A 20,942-nucleotide genomic window follows, 5' to 3' on the forward strand; every position below is an offset into this window, starting at 1 on the left:
ATGATCAGTCGGGGAGATCTATCAATATAGATAAGTGAGAAGTTACTCATAGCAACCAATCAGCTTTTAACACTTTTTACAGACAGTGCTGGAAAAAGTGTTAAAAGCTGATTGGTTGCTATGAGCAACTTCTCACTTTTATTGGTTGATAATTTAGCTCCATGATTTGATAAATCTCCCCCTGTATTACCTTATCTATTTGACGGGCAGTGTCGTGAGAGAAGTTCCAGCATATACTAGTAAATCATCTCACATGTGGACAATTTAGAACAAAAAATGGGATTGTCGTTCAGACACAAAGAACAAGGTCACCTCAATGCTAAGTCCTGTGTTATAATATAACCCCAAATACTGCACCAATACAACGCATGGCCTGAATAGCACAATGTGTACTATAACATTGAGGCTTACGGTACATAGAGGGGAGAACAAACTTTTGTTCAGTACATTAGCTGGAGAACCATAGGCAGCCCATCTGCACTCACAGAGATGTCGTCACACGTTGCTGCAGTTGCGCCGAACAGCCCCTCTCTGTGCTCCAGGTTCAGAGTGACCCTGCTAGCGCCAAGTGCCTTTTGCCCGAAAATGCCTGTTATGCAGAGCGACTGCATTCATTTGATATAACTGAGTGTGACTGAATCTGTATAGGAAGTGCCTACGATGCTGTGGCTTTTTGTAATGCCAAGTTCCATTGTGCCTCATACAGATTCAGTTGCAGATATACATGTATCAGTGCAGTCTCATGGTGCATCTTTCGGTGATCAAAACTCAGAGCAATCAGTTGCGCAGGAACTGGCTGCTCACAGCGTCTAGTGCTGCATGGCTTATTGTGGCTAGGTGTATGAGGACATCTCTATTCAATAACTCATGGACACTAGTGCCAGTTCTAGGCATACCCCTCTCCTCTACTGCTGCCATAGCAAGGTAAGTCACATCACTCATAGGTAAACTCATCCATGGCATCAACAAATTGAAGAATAAGTGGAAGCTGACCGCTATAATAGCTAAAATTAGAATGACACAATTTACCTTTTCAAAATTGTTCCACTAATCTGCTTTATTCCACAATTAGCTGCACGATTTTTTATATTTTGCCAGATGATTTGGTTGTAAGTGTCACCATTGCACCAGACAGGAGAAAAGTTTGCTCTAAATTTCACAGCAGTTTCGTCTGTTGTATTTTTGTGTGTTATATACCCCTGTTATTTTTATGTTTTAATAAGGTAGCTGGTAGCACAAAGTTTCTGCAATGTACAGCGTAACTGAAAAACTTCACAATAACACTATTGGAGCATGCGTACAATACACAATGACTGACCATAGCATTAGTACCAAACATTGCTGTACAGACTATATACACCGTCAAATAGATATGTATGTAATATATGCACCGTAATACCTCCTATATTTTAGGAATGGTATATTAGAGATTGTGATAGGCAGGGTTGCTGCTGAGACATCAGATTGGTCCCAGTGCTGCAGCAGCTAGGGGGGCATGGCCAATAATCTCAGAGACTGACCAATGCATCCTAGCAGGTCTGGGTGAGCTGTACCCATCCCTCTCTTGGTACTCCTGGTGATGGGTAACTGTTAGTTTTCCTCTATCCTGTCCATCAGATGTGGATATATTCCCCCTCACTTGATGGTGTAGGATGTAAATCCAAGTCTGATTGGACAGAATGTGTATACATTGCATAATATGCTTTTAAGAATTCTGTTACACTATTCTGTTTTTTTAAGGACATTATGGAAACATTTTCAAAGTTCACTCAAGTCCTAGGAATGCCTTATAATAAACCTTCCAGTGGGGTTATTAGGCTGGCATGGCTGCTAATCTTTAGTGGCCTGAGTGATTTATATATTTTTATGGCATTTCCAGCAATTGTAGGAAAAGATAAAAACACTGACCCATTTGTACACAGAAAGGAAGTTGGGGATACTCTGGAAATGTGTAGTTTCCTGTACATAGAGTAACTTTTTGGGATTATAAGAAGTACAGCTCCCTACAAAGAACTCTCAGAGCTTTGCAGGACTGTTACAATGTGGCGTGTAATCCTTCTCTCCTGCTTTCTGAGAATTTCATCAGCCTGTGACTTTGAGCCATCATCCCCTCAGGAGACGGGGATAGTCTGCAGAGTGACGAAGCCAGCCGCCTTGGTGTGTAAGTGCTTGCCTCATCCTAGAGAAACTTTCCATCTTCTATTTCTCATACAAAGCTGAACAAGAAAACATACTGCCAGATATAGTTATCGGAGCCTTTGGTAAGCTACAAGCAAGGCAGTGATGCCAGCTGTCAGTAAATTTACCGGTAGTAATAATGTGATGAGGCTATGTTTTCTCTGCCAGCAATAAATAGAGGTCATACAAATTGACTTCTACTACAAGCAGATTTTGAGACTAACGGTGCATACACATGTAATGATTGTAACGAAGTGAACGAAAATAGTTTATAAAATCGTTAGTTACTAAAATACTGAACGATTTTGTCAACAATTTTCATGAACGATTTTTTAATCATGCATACAGTGAATGGACATCGTTCATTCTGTACAACATGAACGATTTTCTGAACGAAAATCGTTATGTTGGACAGTCAGAATGGACGATGAACTACAAACGGCAGCGCGCTTGGACGTTCATTGTTCACCCCCAAAAAATTAATGATTTTTTTAAACTATTTAACGATGTCGTTATAGTTAAATCTTTAAAAAAATCGTTACGTGTGTACGCACCTTAAGGGGTATATTTACTAAAGGACGATTTGAATCAATTTAAAATCGATGTGTTTCTGAAGCTAAATCACACATTTACTAATACTTAAAAAAACTAAATAAAAAATTGTCTGTTAGTAAATGTGTGATTAAGCCCCAGAAACACAATCGATTTTGATTGATTTTAAATCGACTAAAATCGACCTTTAGTAAATATACCCCTAAAGGTTAAACATTCAGTGCAAATGGTGTGAAGTTTTAGCCCTACTTTTGTGCAAATGCAACTGTTTTTTACTGATAACTGCATGGATCTGTGGGCCAGGATGACCTCATCTGTGAATGTTTGCAGTCTGGTAAGAGAATTCGGTGTATAGGTGATTTATTTTTGCTGGGTTCCAGACAACTGGTTGGGTTAGGAACTTACCGGAGGTTGAGGATTAGGGTCAGAAAGAACAAGACATGTGACCATGTTTGTATCGACATTCTGCACTAATATTTTTCATGTTGACATTTTCCTATGTTGACCTTCTGGTGTCAACCAAATGAATGTCGACCTTGTTACTGTAGCTCTATTGATCCACACCCCTTTTCGTTTATCACAGCAATACAAAACAAGTTGCCACTGCAATTAATCAAAGTTCCCCTTACTGCGTTAACAGGGTCCCCTCCCAAGAGCCCCCATCGTAAATGTGATACTGTGGTAGATGGCTTTGTTACTTTCTTTTTGATTTTTTTATCATAGTATATTTGCGGTTTAATCGGGTGTTAATTGCAAATATTAAGTTTCCCCCAGATGTATGAAGGAGGGAGGGAGGGACCGCATCTGATATATCCGACACCTGCTGCGATCCCTCCAATCCCGTTAGCCGCTGTAACCTATGAGCTACACATTGCATAATTAGCCGGGAGATGATTTCCCTGGAACCCTCTCCGGCAATGGCGGCCGCGCATGCCCAGTCAGCGGGACTGCATGCGCCGCACTCCAGGCACCTTTCGGAGCCCGCGTGTGCCGGATGATACATTCCGGAGCTATGATCACATTATGCAAGTGATCATGGGAGGTAATGTCATGCCCAAATCGCCTTACAAATGCCATCATTAATAAATGGGCCCCTAAATGAGACAACAGTGATTTCTCTGCAGAAAACTGGTCTAGTAAATTGACTAAAGTTATTAAAAGGGGTTACCACTGCTTTGTATATATACCCCATAGAGAGCACTCCTTAATGATTAACATAAGTGCGCCTGCTTTTGTATCCAGGTGCAAATAAAGATATTTTGTATTGTTGCACCAAATCCATTTAACCACTGACCTGGGACGGTGACTTGAGACTTTCACTGTCATTGTCATATCCCATGCAACCGTGTCTGCTTCTCCATCCCCTGGTGTTTTGAGAGGAGATCCTTTCTGCACACCCACAGAACGGATCTCCTCCGGACCCTCGACAGTGATGTAGTGGTCTTTTATTAACAACATCACTGACAAATTTTAGCACCAGAATTCTGTGCAAATGGCATTTTGAAGTGCATGTTTCAGAAGGTAAGGGTAAAGTCCGGTGCAAGGAGAACAGCAGGAAGACTTGGAAAGTGATAAAGTGGATGGGCCAACTAATCAGCTCCTGTAATTTTTCAAGCACAGCCTCTAAAGTAGGGGTGGGCAATTAGCGGCCCCCCAGCTGTTGTAGAACTACACATCCCAGCATGCCCTGACTCAGTTTTGCTATTTGGCCATGCTAAAACTGTTGCAAGGCATGCTGGGATGTGTAGTTCAGCAACAGCTGGAGGGCCACTTATTGCCCACCCCTGCTCTAAAGTGACAGGAGCTGATTGGTAGGTACTTTATCTCCGTCCACTTTATTCTCTCCAGGGCTTAGTACACAGACCACTTGGGTGGGTGGGTTCTATTAACTCTCTAGTCTGCTGCCATTGAGGGAGGGGCTTATTCTTCAGTGGGGACCTTTGAACAGAGGGTGGTGGGTGTATTGCTTGCTGGGGGGTTCTGGGTTGCTGTTTTTTTTGGGGGGTAGTGATTACTACGGGATTAACTGCTCCTGGGAGGGATGAGGTAATATTGAAATGGGGACCTATAAACACTGGGGAGGGGAGGCATGTTACAGGGGCTTGCTGATGCTCAAGGAGGTTTCTGTCCTCCCTGAACTTGCCTTAGGACCCTTCATTACGGTTTGACAGGTGTACTGCCCCAGTCAATACCACCACCGGATTTTAAAATTATTTTTCTAACTAAATTAAAAAAAAATTTAAATTGACAATGTTAGGTTCACTTTTGAAAAACAAAAATCATCGGTTAAGCTGGTAATGAGGTAAAGGGGTGGCGATGGCACCTTTAGTGAGGCTTTAGAGGTACGCTTGTTGACTTTTATTTATAATTCTTTTTCATCATCAAGCCCCCCACTAACACCACTTCACTGTATTATTTTAGCAATTTATTAATGAGTCTTAGGAGTATATTTACTAAAGTGAGAGTTTTTAGAAATGGAGATGTTGTCCATAGCAACCAATCAGATTCTACCTAACATTTAACTAGGTAGATTGGTTTCTATGGACAACATCTCCACTTCTAAAAACTCTCACTTTAGCAAATAAACCCCTTACAGTCAACTTGTAAAGCCATTTCTAACCTTCACTGATCATCTAGGTCAGAGGTAGGCAACCAATGGCACTCCAGCTGCTGTGGAACTACACATCCCAGCATATCCTGTCACAGCTTTGCTGTTAGAGCATGCTAAAACAGTGGCAGGGCATGCTGAGATGTGTAGTTCCACAGCAGCTGGAGTGCCAAAGGTTGCTTAACCCTGGTCTAGCTCCACTAAATGCTGTTACTACTATTATTATTGAAGAAATATCAGTTTACCCTAAACATGTGGCTCTATTTGATGATCACCTATCTAAAACCTAGTACATAACAGAGAAGTACTTGTACAATGTTATGGGATGCAGTCAGGAAGCCGACGGTCGATATGCCGACCGCTGGCTTCCCGACTGTCAAATCCCGTCAGGGTACTAATGACAGGTGTCAAAATCCCGATGCCTTTCATTATACCTACGACCGGGAGCCCGACGCTAGGCATACCAATCGAAGATAAGCCGGGCGGCTGGGGGGGTTAGGCACCCCCCCCAGGAAGCTTAGGTTTAGGCTGCGGGGACGGGAGGGTTAGGCACTAGGAGGGGAGGTTAGTGTTAGGCACCCCTAAGGGAGGGTTAGGGGGGAGGTAGGGTTAGTTATACTTACCTAAATCCCCTGTCGGGATTTTCACTGCTGTCTGTCTGCCGGCGCCGAGTCATTCATACCAATTCCAATTTTACAACCAAGGAACGGTTGTAGCGCCTGCAGAAACAGAGCCTTTGTAACCTGGTGAGATCTGATCTCACGAACATAGTGACTGACATGTCTGCTTCCCGGGAGGTTCTACAAAAGTTTACATTTTTATTACATTTATTAATACTGTTATTTTATACTGAGTTGCAGAGGTGTCTGTTTTTTAATCCTGTCAGCATGTGATCTGCAGCTCCAGCAATGGTAAGTGTGAAGTTATGTGAGCCATGGCAATAGTTAAAGTGAAAAAATGTATAATATAACATTAAGACTGGGGCTATATTGCAATTTGCAATGTCTGACTTTAAATCTCATGATATCAATTAGTGGAGAAAACACAAAGCAATATTATCACAAAGCTTTTATTTTTTTAGATTAATTGCCCAGAGGCAAAATAATGACTGTTGTGTTTTCATTTTAATGAGCGATAGCATCCTAGAATCTCCTCAAATATTGATTAATCTCTATTTACTCTGTGGAGGAAATGCATCACCTGAAGTTCATGTAAAGTGATTGAAGGATATCGCACTACAAGGACATAAAAAATTGCAGGATTTTCAGAGTGGTGGTGTTCTAATATATATATACACACAGCGTATATATTACATACACATAAATGCATATTTACACGATAACACATACATACACAGTATACACACACTAGCACATACATACAAATTAACAGATACACATACATAATATGAGGGCTTGCCGTATTGGCTCCGCCCCCACTTTGCCCTCTGTAAGGGGAGGGGATTTGTCCATCTGATGGGGTTTTTAAGTACTCAGAGACCCCCCTGTGCGTGTGCTAGTTATGGGGGCCCCAGGACGACCGCCCCCCACCCCGCTTAATCTGGCCTTAGTTGTATGACTCTTCTGATACCCCTTTTACACTAGCATCATCAACCAAGGTTACTGTGCAGTGTGAAAGGGCTGGGTTGAAATAAGCCGGGTCGAGTGGCCCGGCATTTCAACCCTGGTCATCTCCAAGTGCCGGCTTTCCACGTGATTCCGATGATGTCGCCTGGTCGGGCCGCCTGTCTGTAAGAAGTCTCAGCCAGGTCACACCCGGAAGGAGCGCGTGAACATTATCCTGGGTGTGACCGGCATTCAAATGGAAAAGAGGTATTACACCACAGCTAAAACCTAGGTATTTGCAGGGTTAACCCAGGTTGCTGCTAGGTCTAAAAGGGGCAATAGTTGAATTCCCAAGTCAAGCTGGCAAACCAACACGGGTAGCTTGCAGGGTCTAACACGGGTACGACCCGTGTAACCCTGCAGTGTAAACGGGTAGTCCTGGTCATGCGACCCGAGTCCCATTTACAGTATGGGGACTTCCGGGTTTCTCGGCACTTGGAGATGATGTAATCTGCAAGCGCCGGGAGAAGTGTTCCACTACATCCGTGTGCAGTGTGAATGGTGCCGCATTGGAAAAGGGGTCTGTCTGACTGTGTTCCAAATCTTGGATCAGACCCAGGACTTAGGTGGCAAAGCGGTATAACATTGCATGATATAAATTGTATGTGTAGCCTAGCCATAAAGGAGAGTAATAAAATAGTAATTACTTCTGGTAACAATTCTGTCATTTAGCCATAACAACCAGCATTGTGTGAGCACGGAGGTGCGTGACCAGGTCATGGATGAGGAGTAGGTTAGTGTGATATTTGGCAGTATTTTGAAACAAACACAGAAAATTAATAAGACAGCAATTGGTTAATCCCATATTCTACATGGTACCAGCTGCAGCCCTAAGCCTGGCGCAAATCTAGGGGGGTGCGCAATCATAATGAGTCTATTCATCATCACTTAATTTCTATAAAAGCAGGTGATAATGAAAATTTTCACCTGCTTTTTAATAAATTACGTTTTCAGGCAATTCATGAAAAAGGTAAAGCAGGAGATATTACAGATATCTCCTACTTACCTTCCTCTCTCGGAATGGCCCGCTGTCCCCGTACACTAGTATCACAGATATCTCCTACTTACCTTCCTCTCTCGGAATGGCCCGCTGTCCCCATACGCTAGTATCACAGATATCACCTGCTTACCTTCGTCTGGTAGAATGGCCCGCTGTCCCCATACACTAGTATCACAGATATCACCTGCTTACCTTTCTCTCTTGGAATGGCCCGCTGTCCCCATACACTAGTATCACAGATATCACCTGCTTACCTTCCTCTGGTAGAATGGCCCGCTGTCCCCATACACTAGTATCACAGATATCTCCTGCTTACCTTCCTCTGGCGGAATGGCCCGCTGTCCCCATACACTAGTATCACAGATATCTCCTACTTACCTTTCTCTCTCGGAATGGCCCGCTGTTCCCATACACTAGTATCACAGATATCACCTGCTTACCTTTCTCTCTTGGAATGGCCCGCTGTCCCCATACACTAGTATCACAGATATCTCCTACTTACCTTTCTCTTTCGGAATGGCCCGCTGTCCCCATACACTAGTATCACAGATATCTCCTGCTTACCTTCCTCTGGCGGAATGGCCCACTGTCCCCATACACTAGTATCACAGATATCTCCTGCTTACCTTTCTCTCTCGGAATGCCCGCTGTCCCCGTACACTAGTATCACAGACATCTCCTGCTTACCTTTCTCTCTTGGAATGGCCTGCTGTCCTCATACACAAGTAGGGCCGGATTAAGGTCTGTGGGGGCCCTTTATGCAATGTCCCCAGTAGCAGTGCCCCTTATGCAGTGCCCCCAGTAATGGTCCCCCCTATGCAGTGCCCCCTGTAGTAATGCCCCTTTTGCAGTGCCCCCAGTAGTGGTCCCCCTATGCAGTGCTAATATAATACCCCCAGTAGTGGTCCCCGTATACAGTGCCCCCAGTAGAGCCCCTTAATATAGTGCCCCCAGACCCAGTAGTGGCCCCCCTATGCAGTGCCCCTTATATAGTGCCCCCAGTAGTAGTCCCCCCTATACAGTGGGGCCAGTAGTTATCCCCCCTATGCATTGACCCTAGTAGCGCCCCCATGAAGCAGCCCCCCTATGCAGTGCCCCCTGTAGCGGCCCCCCCTATGCAGTATCCCCTGTAGCGGCCCCCCCATGCAGTGTCCCCTGTAGTTGACCCCCTATGCAGTGCCCTTTACACACACACAAAAAATAAAATATAAATCACAACTTACCTGAATCCCGGCTCCTGACGCGACCGCCGCTGCCCGCTCCGAGTCCCGGGTCTTCCACTGCACTATGGGAGAGATGTCAGCGTCATGACGTCTCTCCCATCATCACACGCTGCGGGGGGAGCCGGAAGGCTGAGCTCATGAGTGAGCTCCAGCCGGCTCCCTCCGTTGATGCAGCAGCCAATGAGAGTCTGTCTGACTCTCATCGGCTGCTCTAAAAAACAGACTGCCGCTGGCGGCTGTGTGTTTGGAACTGTGTTATGTGGCCGCGCTCACTGCAGTCTACACTACACTAGCGGCGGGGACACTAGCGCGGGTGCAGGCTGCACTGCTGCTAGTGGGGGCCCATCCGTGTGTGGGGGCCCAGGGACGATCACCCCTGTCGCCCCCCCCCCCCTTAACGGCCCTGTACTCAAGTATTACAGATATCTGCTGCTTACCTTTCTCTCTCGGAATGACACGCTGTCCCCATACACTAGTATGGGGACAGAGGGCCTGATTCAGACCCGGTCGCGAGCACAGAGCGCTCGCAACCGGGTCGATGTTTGGCCACTGGGCATGCGCACGACGGAGCCGGCTCGTACGCATGCACGAGACCCGGCTAGCGACGGGCACTCCGTTGCTCCGGGTCTCGCACCAAAGGGGGCGGGCCGGGGGGGTGGCAGCCCAAACGGAGGCGTTCTCATGACAGCTCGCCCCGTTTGGTGGGCGGGCCGGGGGGGTGGCTGCCCAAACGGAGGCGTTCTCATGAGAACGCCTGCCGTTTGGGGGCGGCCCCACTGACATCACAAGTGATGTCAGTGGAGAGCTTCCGGCTCTGTTAGAGCCGAAAGTTCTCTGGGGCTTGCGATGGGCGATACCCTACCACAAGGGTCTCGTCGCAAGCCTGATGGTCGCAATGGTCTTGACCATCGTGACCATCATCCTGGCCGCTCGCAATAGCTGTGGGTGGTCACCCACAGCTATGCGAGCGGCCAAGAGGCCGCTCCCAAAAAAAAAAAGCCCGGCCCTGATTCAGAGCAAGCGCTCTGTCAGAGCTAGCGGCTCTGAATCAGGCCCAGAATTCATCAAGCTCTGAAAAAATTATATTTTCAGAGCTTGACTGTGGGAGCATTCACCATCTTCAGATCCTTTAGGATCCCTCCTCCCCTGTCCGGCTCCTTCTGCCGAACGCCAGGACTTTTGTCCGCATTCATGACCTGTAGGTCACGCAGGCGCACTAGTTTCACTGTTCCCTTTTTAGTTCAATAAATATCACATATTTGTTACCATATCACTGTCTCTCCTCATCCAGTTATGCATGTAATATCTCCAATACACCATAAACATTATATGAACGGTGCTCATTTTATAGGATACATACAGGTGAGCGCTTTGCACGCTTTTTATATATCCATTCATTACTAATAGAGATTTTGGGTCTCTCTTGTGCTTAGCAGCTCCCAGCACAAGGCTTTTGGTTAACTGAGCGCATATCACATACCTTTTTTCTGATCACAACATCGATGTTCATTGATTTACATCGATTTAAAATGGACCTTTAATAAATCAAGAAAATGCAAGTCAAACTGCTTTTACACCTAAATCCTGGGTCTGACTCGGGATCTGGAACACAGGAGCTCATTCAGACCTGCTCGCTAAGATGCATACTCTCACTGCTGCTGATGGTTTGCAGTGTGTATGCAGTGTGTATGCATTGTGTATGCATTGTGCGCATGTGCATACCTTAGTGAAAGTTCACAATGCATTCGCTCGCTGCGCATAGACAACCCAGCAGAGTGAGTGACAGGAGAAGCCGTTTGTAGGTGGTAACAGGGGCTGGCCATTAATAACGGGTGAGTGTAGGTGCAAACGCAGGCGTGCCTGAGCATCTCAACGGCGGTTTAGAGGTGTGCATCATTATAAGACAGCATCATAGTACACGTCACCTGGCTTGTTTTTACACTGAAGTGCTCGCAGTGCTTGTGGCAGGGTATGGACAACCTCAAGCACTGCGATAGCATCCGATGTACCGATGGTTGCATACACTTCCTGGACATGACGTGCACAAGTTGGCATCTAAACAGGCTGGTGGGTGTCTGCATACACTATGTGATCGCTCGCTAAGAAATACTGGGCGTGCTATTGCATTGCTGTGCGGTAGCAGTGCCTACGCAATTTTCATACACATCGTGCGAGTGGCTCTGAATCAGGCCCACAGTTCCAAAATGGGTCAGAACCAGGACAGACCTTTTCTACTGCGGCGCCGATCCGGATTATTCCCGGAATGGCGCCGTTCACACTGCACACAGGTGCAGTGGAACACTTCTCCCAGCGCTTGGAGATGACATCATCTCCAAGCGCATAGAAACCCGGAAGTCCCCATGCTGTAAACGGGACCCAGGTCGAATGACCCGGGGTACCTGTTTACACTGCAGGGTTTCACGGGTTGTTCCCGTGTAAAACCCTGCAAGTTACCTGGGTTGGATTGCTGGGTCACTCGACCCGGGAATCCAACCCTGGTCCCTTTTACACATAGTAGCAACCCGGGTTAACCCTACAATAACCCGGGTTTTAGCTCTGGTGTAAAAGTGGTAGCACTGTGCATCTTGGTAAAACCATGCTGCACTGCAGTGGATCAGATGTAAAATGTGCAGAGATTTAGATTTGGGAGGGAGGTGTCCAAACTGCCATCTAAATTGCAGTGTAACTATAAAGCTGTCCAGCATTTGTGTGTACATGTAACAGCAGCCAGTATTTACCCTGCATGCAAAGCATACTTGCCGACATTTTGGCTGCCTCCTCTGAGAGGGGGTAGCCAGGTCGGCATAGCGGATAGGTGTGGCGCAGCATAGGGGGCGTAGCGGGGGACAAGATGTGGAATTGGGGCAGAGTGGGGGCATGACCTCATCAACACAAATTATGTCATAGCCCAGTCCGGGAGACTTCCCCGCTTTTCCAGGTGGTCGGGAACCTCCCGGCCATTCCCTGGAGTGTAGGCAACTATGATGCCAAGAAATCTATGTATTTGCACCCCTTGCATTGCTACATGGTTTGTCCAGGTGCACAGTTACTTGCACTTTCTTGGTTTATTCCCAAATCAAAAACAGGCCCTGATTTCTGTGCACTGACCCAGCTTGTCCTGACCATTTATGAACCTTTGCTCCCAGACCTTGACCAGTTGCTGATTTTGGCACTGGACTAACAGCTGGGATTTCAGGATGTTTTTGGGCATCCTCTATTAAAAAGAACAGCAGTTGTCTAACAGGTTGAGCCTGGTGGCTGCAACCTGTGGGTTCCTTGTGGCAAGGTCCATTACTATCTTACAGGGTCCATGGTGAATACCAGTGTTTTCATTAAGCTCACTGGTATAAATAACTGGCTGGATAGCCAGCCCACACCTGGGCAGCAAATTGCAGTGTGTAATATAGGAAGGGTTTGCTTTTTATTTTATATCTGGCTGACCACTACATCATAATCTATTTTAGTGAATGAGAAGACAACAGAAGTTATCCAGGCTGCATTCAGGCATGCTTCTTTTCCTGACATCAATGGAGAGAAGGCTGTCAGCTTTCTGGGCGCAGTAAACTATGGTTTGACCAAGTAAGGACTTATTTTGTCGTGTGTACAATAAAGGAAAATATGATGATCCAAATAGATGTGTCTCTATGTATTATACAGTTTCTGCTCTAAAAAGCTTTATGCTCAAGTCTCAAACTGTGATTTATGCATTTGATCAACTATTATCATGATTTAAACATCTATTTAGCCAGGGGCAGAATTATACATTTCAATGTCAAAATTTTGTAAAGTCCTCATGTACATGAAGCAGAAAATTTCTGGCTTATTGAAGTGCCCACTAATAGATCTCTGCTGTAATAGAAATCACTAAAAGATATTGTGTATCACTGCGCTAAGTTTTCTAAGCAGCTCATTGAAATTCAAGCATAAAAAATAAATAAAAATATGAGCGCTATGTATATAAATAAATAGTGGCACCTGTAAGAAAATACATAGGTTAGTAACTTATGTTTATAGCTCCTTTAGGAAGAATGTAGTTTGATGTGAGACCCGGTCCGGGGTCGCTATTGCCGTGTTGCTGCCAGCCCTGACTGTCCCTACCTTGTCCCACCAGTGGGCGCTCCTTGCGGTATGAGTCCAGGCGGTGATGGTAGTTGGTGGAGCTGAGTCTCTTGACTCCTGCTCCACGGCAAGATCCTTGAAAAAGTGCTTGAGGGCATGAAACGCGTTGGAGGCAGTAGGTGACTCACACCCGGCATTGAGGCATACTGGCTACAAAGCCATCCGCAATTGTCTGCTGTATCCCGCTGACGTGATCACCCGCGGCCGCACCCGACCGGACGCCAGCGGCACACGTGGAGCAGGAGTCAAGGCCAGACTCAGCTCCACCAACTACCATCACCGCCTGGACTCATACCGCAAGGAGCGTCCACTGGTGGGACAAGGTAGGGACAGTGAGGGCTTACAGCAACACGGCAATAGCGACCCCGGACCGGGTCTCACCTCAAACTACATTCTCCCTAAAGGAGCTATAAACATAAGTTACTAACCTATGTATTTTCTTACAGGTGCCACTATTTATTGATATACATAGCGCTCATATTTTTATTTATTTGTTATAGAAATAAATAGGTAGTCACCTGCTCTGTTATCCAGTCACATGTTTCCCATTGGCAACGATCAGCAGCCATGGCCAAATCACTAGAGTGAACTTCACTAGGCTGGAGGAGATGGGAATTTGTCTGCATCAACAAATAAGGTGGGACCCACCCCAGTTATGGGCCCAGTGGAGGAGCAGGGGACACTTCTGCCGTGTGCTGACCCCGCCGCCGAACCCATAACATGAGGTGACTGGGCCGCTGGCAGTAGAAAGTGGAGAGCTGCCTGGCCGCTCCAGGCGGCTCTACACACTGCTGGATGCTGTTCTAGGTACCCTGCTAGCCAGATGCAGGGGCCATGGGGCAGCGATGGGGTCACCCCAGGGCCCTGCACCCAGGGCGACGGCACTGCTCACACACCTCTCCCTATGGCTCTGTGTGGGCCCAGCAGCAGTTTCACCCTCTGCCAATACAGTCCTTTTTTCTTTTTTTTTTTTTAGTGAGTTCACCCCGTTTCTTACATTAATACTTTATATCTAAAGGTGCATACACACGTAACGATCTTGTAACCAACTATTTTCTGTCAGATTTTCCCTCGAAAAAGTGAACGATTTTTTAAGTGTAATGAACGATTTTTACAACGATGAACGAAAAATGTTCCTTCCCTTAATGAAAATCATTATGTTGGACAGTATGAAATGGACGATGAACGATAACTACAAATGGGAGCGCGCTTGAATGATTATTGTTCATCGTTATAACTCAGAAACTGAACGATTTTTTGAATGATTGAACGTGTGCATGCACCTTAAGTCTCAACTATACCAGACTTGTCTACTCTCCCGGAATGGTGGGAGGCTCCTGAATCTCAGGTGGTTATCCCAGCCGCTTGGAATAGTATTTGAGTATCCTGGAGTTGTTTGCGTTTGCCCAGGGCAGCCCACTACCCCACGACATAATTAAAACACAGGATTTTAAAGGGGGAGAGGTTTCTAGTGTATGTATATGTGTGTGTGTGTGTGTGTGTATAATTATATATATATATATATAATGTAATAGAGACAGTCCGGCGCTCACCCCAGCCTCCACAGCATGCCCAGGTGCCTCTCCAGCAGATAGATATAGTATACAGTATAGTGAAAGGATGGCACTCAGGGTCTCAACAGGACTTCTAATAAATAACAGGCACAGCCAGGATATATAGTCAACGTTTCAGAGCGTTGGCTCTTTTATCAAAACATGTATATATATTGTGGCAGGGTCAGCATAATTCCACATTAAGTGAATGTGGAATGTCCAGATATCCCTGGTTTGGCAGAGTAAAAGCAGCAGGACTGAAGGATCCAGTTCAGGTGTTGCTTCAATCAGTTGTCATCTAATTAAGCTGCACCTGTAATCAGCCTTTAAGAATATGTGCAGAGCACAGACTGTTGCTTCTGACGGTCAGGGGCGTAGAGAGCGCCGCCGGGCCCCGGTAAAGAGGGGGCGTGGCCTAATCGCGGGAGGTGTGGCCACGCCCCCTTAAGAAAAAACCTTTTGCAGCGCGGGTAGCGGCGCTGCGCGCTGGGGAGGGGGCGCTGTGAGCCCCTCAGCCTGGCGCAAAGCTATGGGGGGCGCGATCAGTGTGATCGCTCCCCCCCTCAAGCTTAGGAGCTTGCTGTGGCTGCTGCTTAGCAACCACAAGCAATCTCCCGCTGCATCCCAGCACACGCTGTGTGCTGGGCTGCTGCGAGGGAGGAAGGAAGGGGGGGCCCGGGTAAATTGAACCCCCCCCTCTCGGCGCCCCTGCTGACGGTGACTAGCATCCAGAAGGGGGTGTGGGATGTCAGGGCCACTGTTCCTGTGGTATGAACTGCTGCTGCTGCTGATATGCTGATGTAGTCAGGAAGCCGGCGGTTGAAATGCCGACCGCCAGCTTCCCGACTGTGAAATCCCGGCATGGGACTAATGATATGCGTCTAAATACCGACACCCATCATCAGCCCCACGCTGAAATCCCGATGCCCGGCACACCCGAACGTAGGTAAGCCGGGTGTCGGGACCTGTTAGCCGCGTGGGGGGAATGTTAGGTTTAGGGACTCCCGGGGGGACGTTGGGTTAGGCCTCCCCCCGGGAGGGTTAGGTTTAGGGAGTGGGGAGGGGGTGTTAGGTTTAGGCACCCCTGGGGGCGGTTACGGTTATGCACCCCTAAGGGAGGGTTAGGATACTTACCATGCGCCGTCGGGATCTTCATCTGCCGGACTTCCGGCATTGGTATTTCATCCACTGGGCTTAGGTCCGGCAGTATGTCATACTGATTCCGATGTACTGATATATTCCTGTGCAACTATAAGCTGATGTGAACCTGTGGCGCTTTAACATATGCTGTTTGGAGAACTGCCTAAGTAACCTGAATTGCAAGTCTGGTGTATGAAGCTGTAACCTGCCCGTACTGGTAATAAAGAGTGTTGGACTTTTATCCGGTATATGTGATTTCTTGTCACAAAAAAAAAATAATATATATATATATTATACACCGACATACACATACATATATATGTATGTATGTATGTATAGAGAGAGAGAGAAAGAATCCAAAGGTGCAGCACTCCAGTCATATAAAAATACACTCAGGCGGCAGTTAATATTACTGCCGCCTGAGTGTATTTTTATATGACTGGAGTACTGCACCTTTGGATCCTCTACATTACACGTTGTGCGGGCACCCAGCGCTCTATAAAGCTTGGTACAGGGAGAGACGGACTCATTACTACTATATATATATATCCCACACACAGTCACACACTTACCTTGCAAGCAGCTGCATGTTGTAGATGGGAACGGGACCAGGCACCATGTCAATAAGCCCCGCACCCTGGCATATTGGCTCTACCCTCTCACCATTGACCCGTGAATCGTGGCATTTTTTAAATTTACGAATCTTTCGGACTTTTTGGGACTATTTAAATGTTTCTACCTCTGCACCTTCTCTCCTCTAAGCTGTACTTTTTTGATTTATTTGTAAATGTATAACACAGGAAATAAAAGATAGAAATCTTTTTTTGTTAACAATCCATATGTAACAAAGGGCCTGATTAAGAGTCGTACTTTATTGCAAACGCATTTGCGAATTTTTCCGCTTAGCAATGGCTAATGTATGTTAACGCATCAGTCGCTGGAATTTGTATTGAGACGCCCACCGGAGCCCTCGCAGATGCCTGCAACTGCATACGCAGCATTAGACGCAGATCCTGAAAACTTCGACTCGGCAAGTGAGTCTGTGGTCACTCAGAATGGCCGCGGTAACTGAGAGGTTGGAGCTTTGTTCTCTGCATATGCGATTGCAGTCGCTAGCTAGTACACGCCCTGGACAAACGGTACAGACGCGGCTACGGAACGCCCTGTAAGCCCCCACAAAACAGTTTCTTCCTGTCAATCAATCAATTGCTAGTGAATCCTCTGAGTGAGCTTGATCGTAATTAATTCACCGCATGTGCGCAATACGGCTGTGATGCATATGTAGGCCTCTGATAATCGCTCAACTGCGTGAAATTCAAAGTCACCATAGTGCTCAACTCTGAATCAGGGGCAAAATACCTGGCAGAAAAAAGTCGAAGGCCCGTGGTATGCTTCATGGTGCAATTTCTTGCGGTCCCTCTGCGGCTCTTTATACCATGACTGTAAACAAGGGGCAGACCAATGACAAGGTACAGAGTCACATCCTTGTGCTCACATTTTAGGTTGGCACATTACATTGATTTGCAAATTCAATTAAGAATCCCAATGCACTACTATCTTTTAAATAAATATAATTTTTTTTTTGTATTACAATTGTCAAGAAGTCTTTTTTTTACATTCTGAATGGCTCATTGTCCTGCAGGGCAGGGTGTATCTTAAGAATTTCCCCAATGCAGCTGATCATTTTATTGAGTCAGTCTTTTTACTAGCGGACCAGGATATCCTGTACTTCACTGAGGAGTCCTGAAATGTTTCTGGTTATATGTAGATGTCAGCAGGAGGCGGAGCCTGTGCTATACTGCATAAGTCCTGTGAGAAACATGCACTGAAATGACTGCCATGTAATTGCCATTTGTTTGTTCTTCTTTATTGACACTAGGGATAGCAGCTTAACATTCTACATAATTAATTTTATCATAGGAGACTGACCCGTCGCCCGTACTTTGAATCCTAGGGCTTTTCCAGCTAGAAAGGCTCAACACATTGAAGTGAACAGAGGACACACCTTCCATGTCACACAGGAGCAATTATTTATATAGCTGACACATACTGTACCACGAAGCAGTGTGCAGAAAATATGTAGTCATTCATCTAAATCCCTGCCCCAGTGAAGCTTACAATTATTTATTCCCTAAGACATGGACACGTATACACAAAAGGATTATTATTATTATTATTATTTTGTTACCCAATTAACCTTGAAGAATATTTTTTGGGTTGTGGGAGGACACTGGGATACCCAGAGGAAGCCCACACAAACACAGTAGGATCATACAAACTCCGTGTAGATGGGAATTGATCCCAAGAACCATTGTGCCACCATGCTGCTCATTCAAGCTTGATAAACAACAGAATTAAAGATGCCTATCTGACACCAAGCTTTGTTCGGCTGAACTGACAACACTTATGAATGTATAACACTAGCACAGTGTCGGAACTTGAGAGTGGCGGGTCCAGGTGCAAAAATATGCTTTGGCCCCCCCCTCTTCTGGCCCATGCAGAGAGGCAGTGGGTGGTGGGGAGAGGCAGAAGGTGCCAGCAGGAGAGGCAGTGGCAGGGGGGGAGGCAGAGAGTGACAGAGAGAGGCCATGAGTTACAGGGAGGCAGTGGGTGGCAGACTGTGACAGGGAGAAGCAGTGGGTGACAGGGAGAGGCGGGAGGAGGCAGTGGGTGGTGGGGAGGCAGTGGGTGTCAGGGGGAGAGGCAATTGCATGGGGAGACAGAGGCCATGCGTTTCAGGGAGAGGCAGCGTATGGCAGATTGTCACAGGAAGTGGCAGAGGGTGACAAGGAGAGGCAATGGAGGGCAGAGTGTGACAGAAGCAGTGAGTGCCCAGGGGAGGCAGAGGGTGACAGAGAAAAGCAATGGGGGACAGGGGCAGGCAGTGAGTGACAACTAGAGACCATGGGTGGCAGGAGTGACAGAGGGTGACAGTGGGAGAGGTAGTGGCAGGGGAAAGCAAAGGATGACAGAGAGGCCATGGGTGACAGGGAAAGGAAGTGGGTGGTAGAGGGTGACAGTGGAAGGCAGAAGGAGGCAGTGGGTGACAGGGGGAGAGACAGTGGCATGGGGAGGCAGAGGGAGACAGAGGCCATGCATTTCAGGGAGAGGCAGTGTATGGCAGATTGTCACAGAGAGAGACAGTGGGTGGCAGGAAGAGGCAGTGGATGGCAGGGAGAGGTAGTGGATGGCAGAGTGTGACAGGGGAAGGCAGGAGGAAGCAGTGGGTGACCAGGGGGGGGGGGGGCAGAGGATGACAAAGAAAAGCAGTGAAAGACAGCGTGAGACTGTGGCTGACAGCAAGAGACCATGGCTGACGAGCAGAGACTGTGAGTGACAGTGGTAGGCAGAGGGTGACAGTTGGAGGAGTCTGGTTTGCTGCTATACAACTAAACTCTATTTCAGTTTAAATGGACCTGTTCCCCTCCATAAAGGCCTACTAGGGCACTTTCCCCTTCCCCTGGCAGGTCCAATGTAACAGCCCTGCTCCTACATCCAGCAGGAGCTGCATAGTGCTCCCCACCCTCCCTCCTGCCCCACACCTGGGAACAGTCACAAACACACATACACCCCTGCCATGTAATTACCGAGAACTGGAGCTGCCTCTTGCTCAGCACCAGAGTAGTCTGCAGCATCCCGGTGACAGCCGGCGGCAGTGTGACCCTCTCCTAGTAGCATCGCTGCCCTTCCTGTGACAGCGTAGGGATGGACATCGGAATCTGATGGATGTTTTTGGTTCAGATGGTAGTGGTTTTACCATTAGGTGGTGGTGTTCTGATGATTGCCACCATCAAATGGTAATCATTCAATGGTGTTCTGATGGTGGCTTGTAGAGCAGTGGCTGTCTCTACTCCTGGCTGACTGAAGTGCCTGTAACACACTTCCCCAACACCTTGTAGTACAGGGACTGCAGCAGCCTCCTCACCTGTGCTGGGCATGCCGGACTGTGTGTATGGGCTATTTCACACTTGCCATTTTCACTGGCCGGCAAATAGCTGTCCAGAGCTGCCCATTTTCTTGCCTACAATCAGTTCCTTTCACATGCAACGGCGTTGAGCCGTTTTTAATGCTGTGGTTTGTAGTAGTCATGCGCAGCAGCAGATGGAGTTGTGTGCGGCTACAAGCTCTGAAAAAGCCGGTGTGTGTGAAAGGAAACATTGTAAATTGTGCTTCACTGACTCGAACTGAGGGCAAGGACACGGCGCCATTCTTGTCAGTGGATATTCCCGGCTGTAACACGGAGACCGTGCCTTGTCCGTGCTGCTTGAAAGGACCCATCCGTTTACATACTTAATGAAATTTACTGCATGTGAAAACCGGCGGGTGTTATATGGCCCTATGTGTACATGGTCCCTCCCTGCAGCACAGCGCAGCAGCCATACGCTACAGTGACTACACACAGTATGTAACTGGTCTGGGCCGCGTCCCCGATCCCACCCCCTGCCACCCATGCTGCAGGGGTATTGCACATGCGCAAATCATAGTTTTTTCCATTTAATTCTCTTGATGCGATGGTTACTTACCATCGCATCGAAAGTTTCAATGGTGGAAGCCCAGCCATCATTTGATGGTGGGCTTCCGATTTCCATCCCTAATCTGGTGCCCAGAGGAGCGGTGTAACATGGGGAGAGAGAGACGGGCAGTCTCCAGGCTGGGAAATGAATGGCATTGCCTGCTAAAAGGTCAACTCCGCCTCCCTCTAGACAGTGGGGGCCCGCCATACTCCCTGCCCTGGGCCAGTCCGACATTCCTCTCACATGTTCGGGCCCAGGGGAAAACTCATTGTGTTCCGGGCAGCCAGCTGCCACGGGCCCCTTAACCCCAGGGGCACCGGTGTACAGCACTGGCTGCACCGCCAGTAGTTGCGCCCGCCTGCCTGTGGGCATCATATAACTCTGCCACTTCTCAGATTAACGAGTGGCTACAACCGTGCCATGCATGGAC

General features: G+C 47.2%; 1 protein-coding gene across 1 annotated transcript in view; it reads left to right on the forward strand.

Moving 5' to 3' along the window:
- Positions 1 to 2,033: 2,033 nt before the first annotated feature.
- The window catches only part of CETP (cholesteryl ester transfer protein), a gene marked incomplete at its 3' end in the record, with an annotated part of 36,242 nt that continues 17,333 nt past the window's right edge, over positions 2,034 to 20,942 (forward strand). Inside the window, 2 exon segments of the mRNA XM_088471937.1 lie at positions 2,034 to 2,161; positions 12,651 to 12,765. Coding sequence (XP_088328063.1) covers positions 2,041 to 2,161; positions 12,651 to 12,765 — 236 coding nt within the window.

This window comes from Taudactylus pleione, unplaced genomic scaffold (genome assembly GCF_031769625.1).
Source record: "Taudactylus pleione unplaced genomic scaffold, aTauple2 ptg000117l, whole genome shotgun sequence".
NCBI lineage: Eukaryota > Metazoa > Chordata > Amphibia > Anura > Myobatrachidae > Taudactylus > Taudactylus pleione.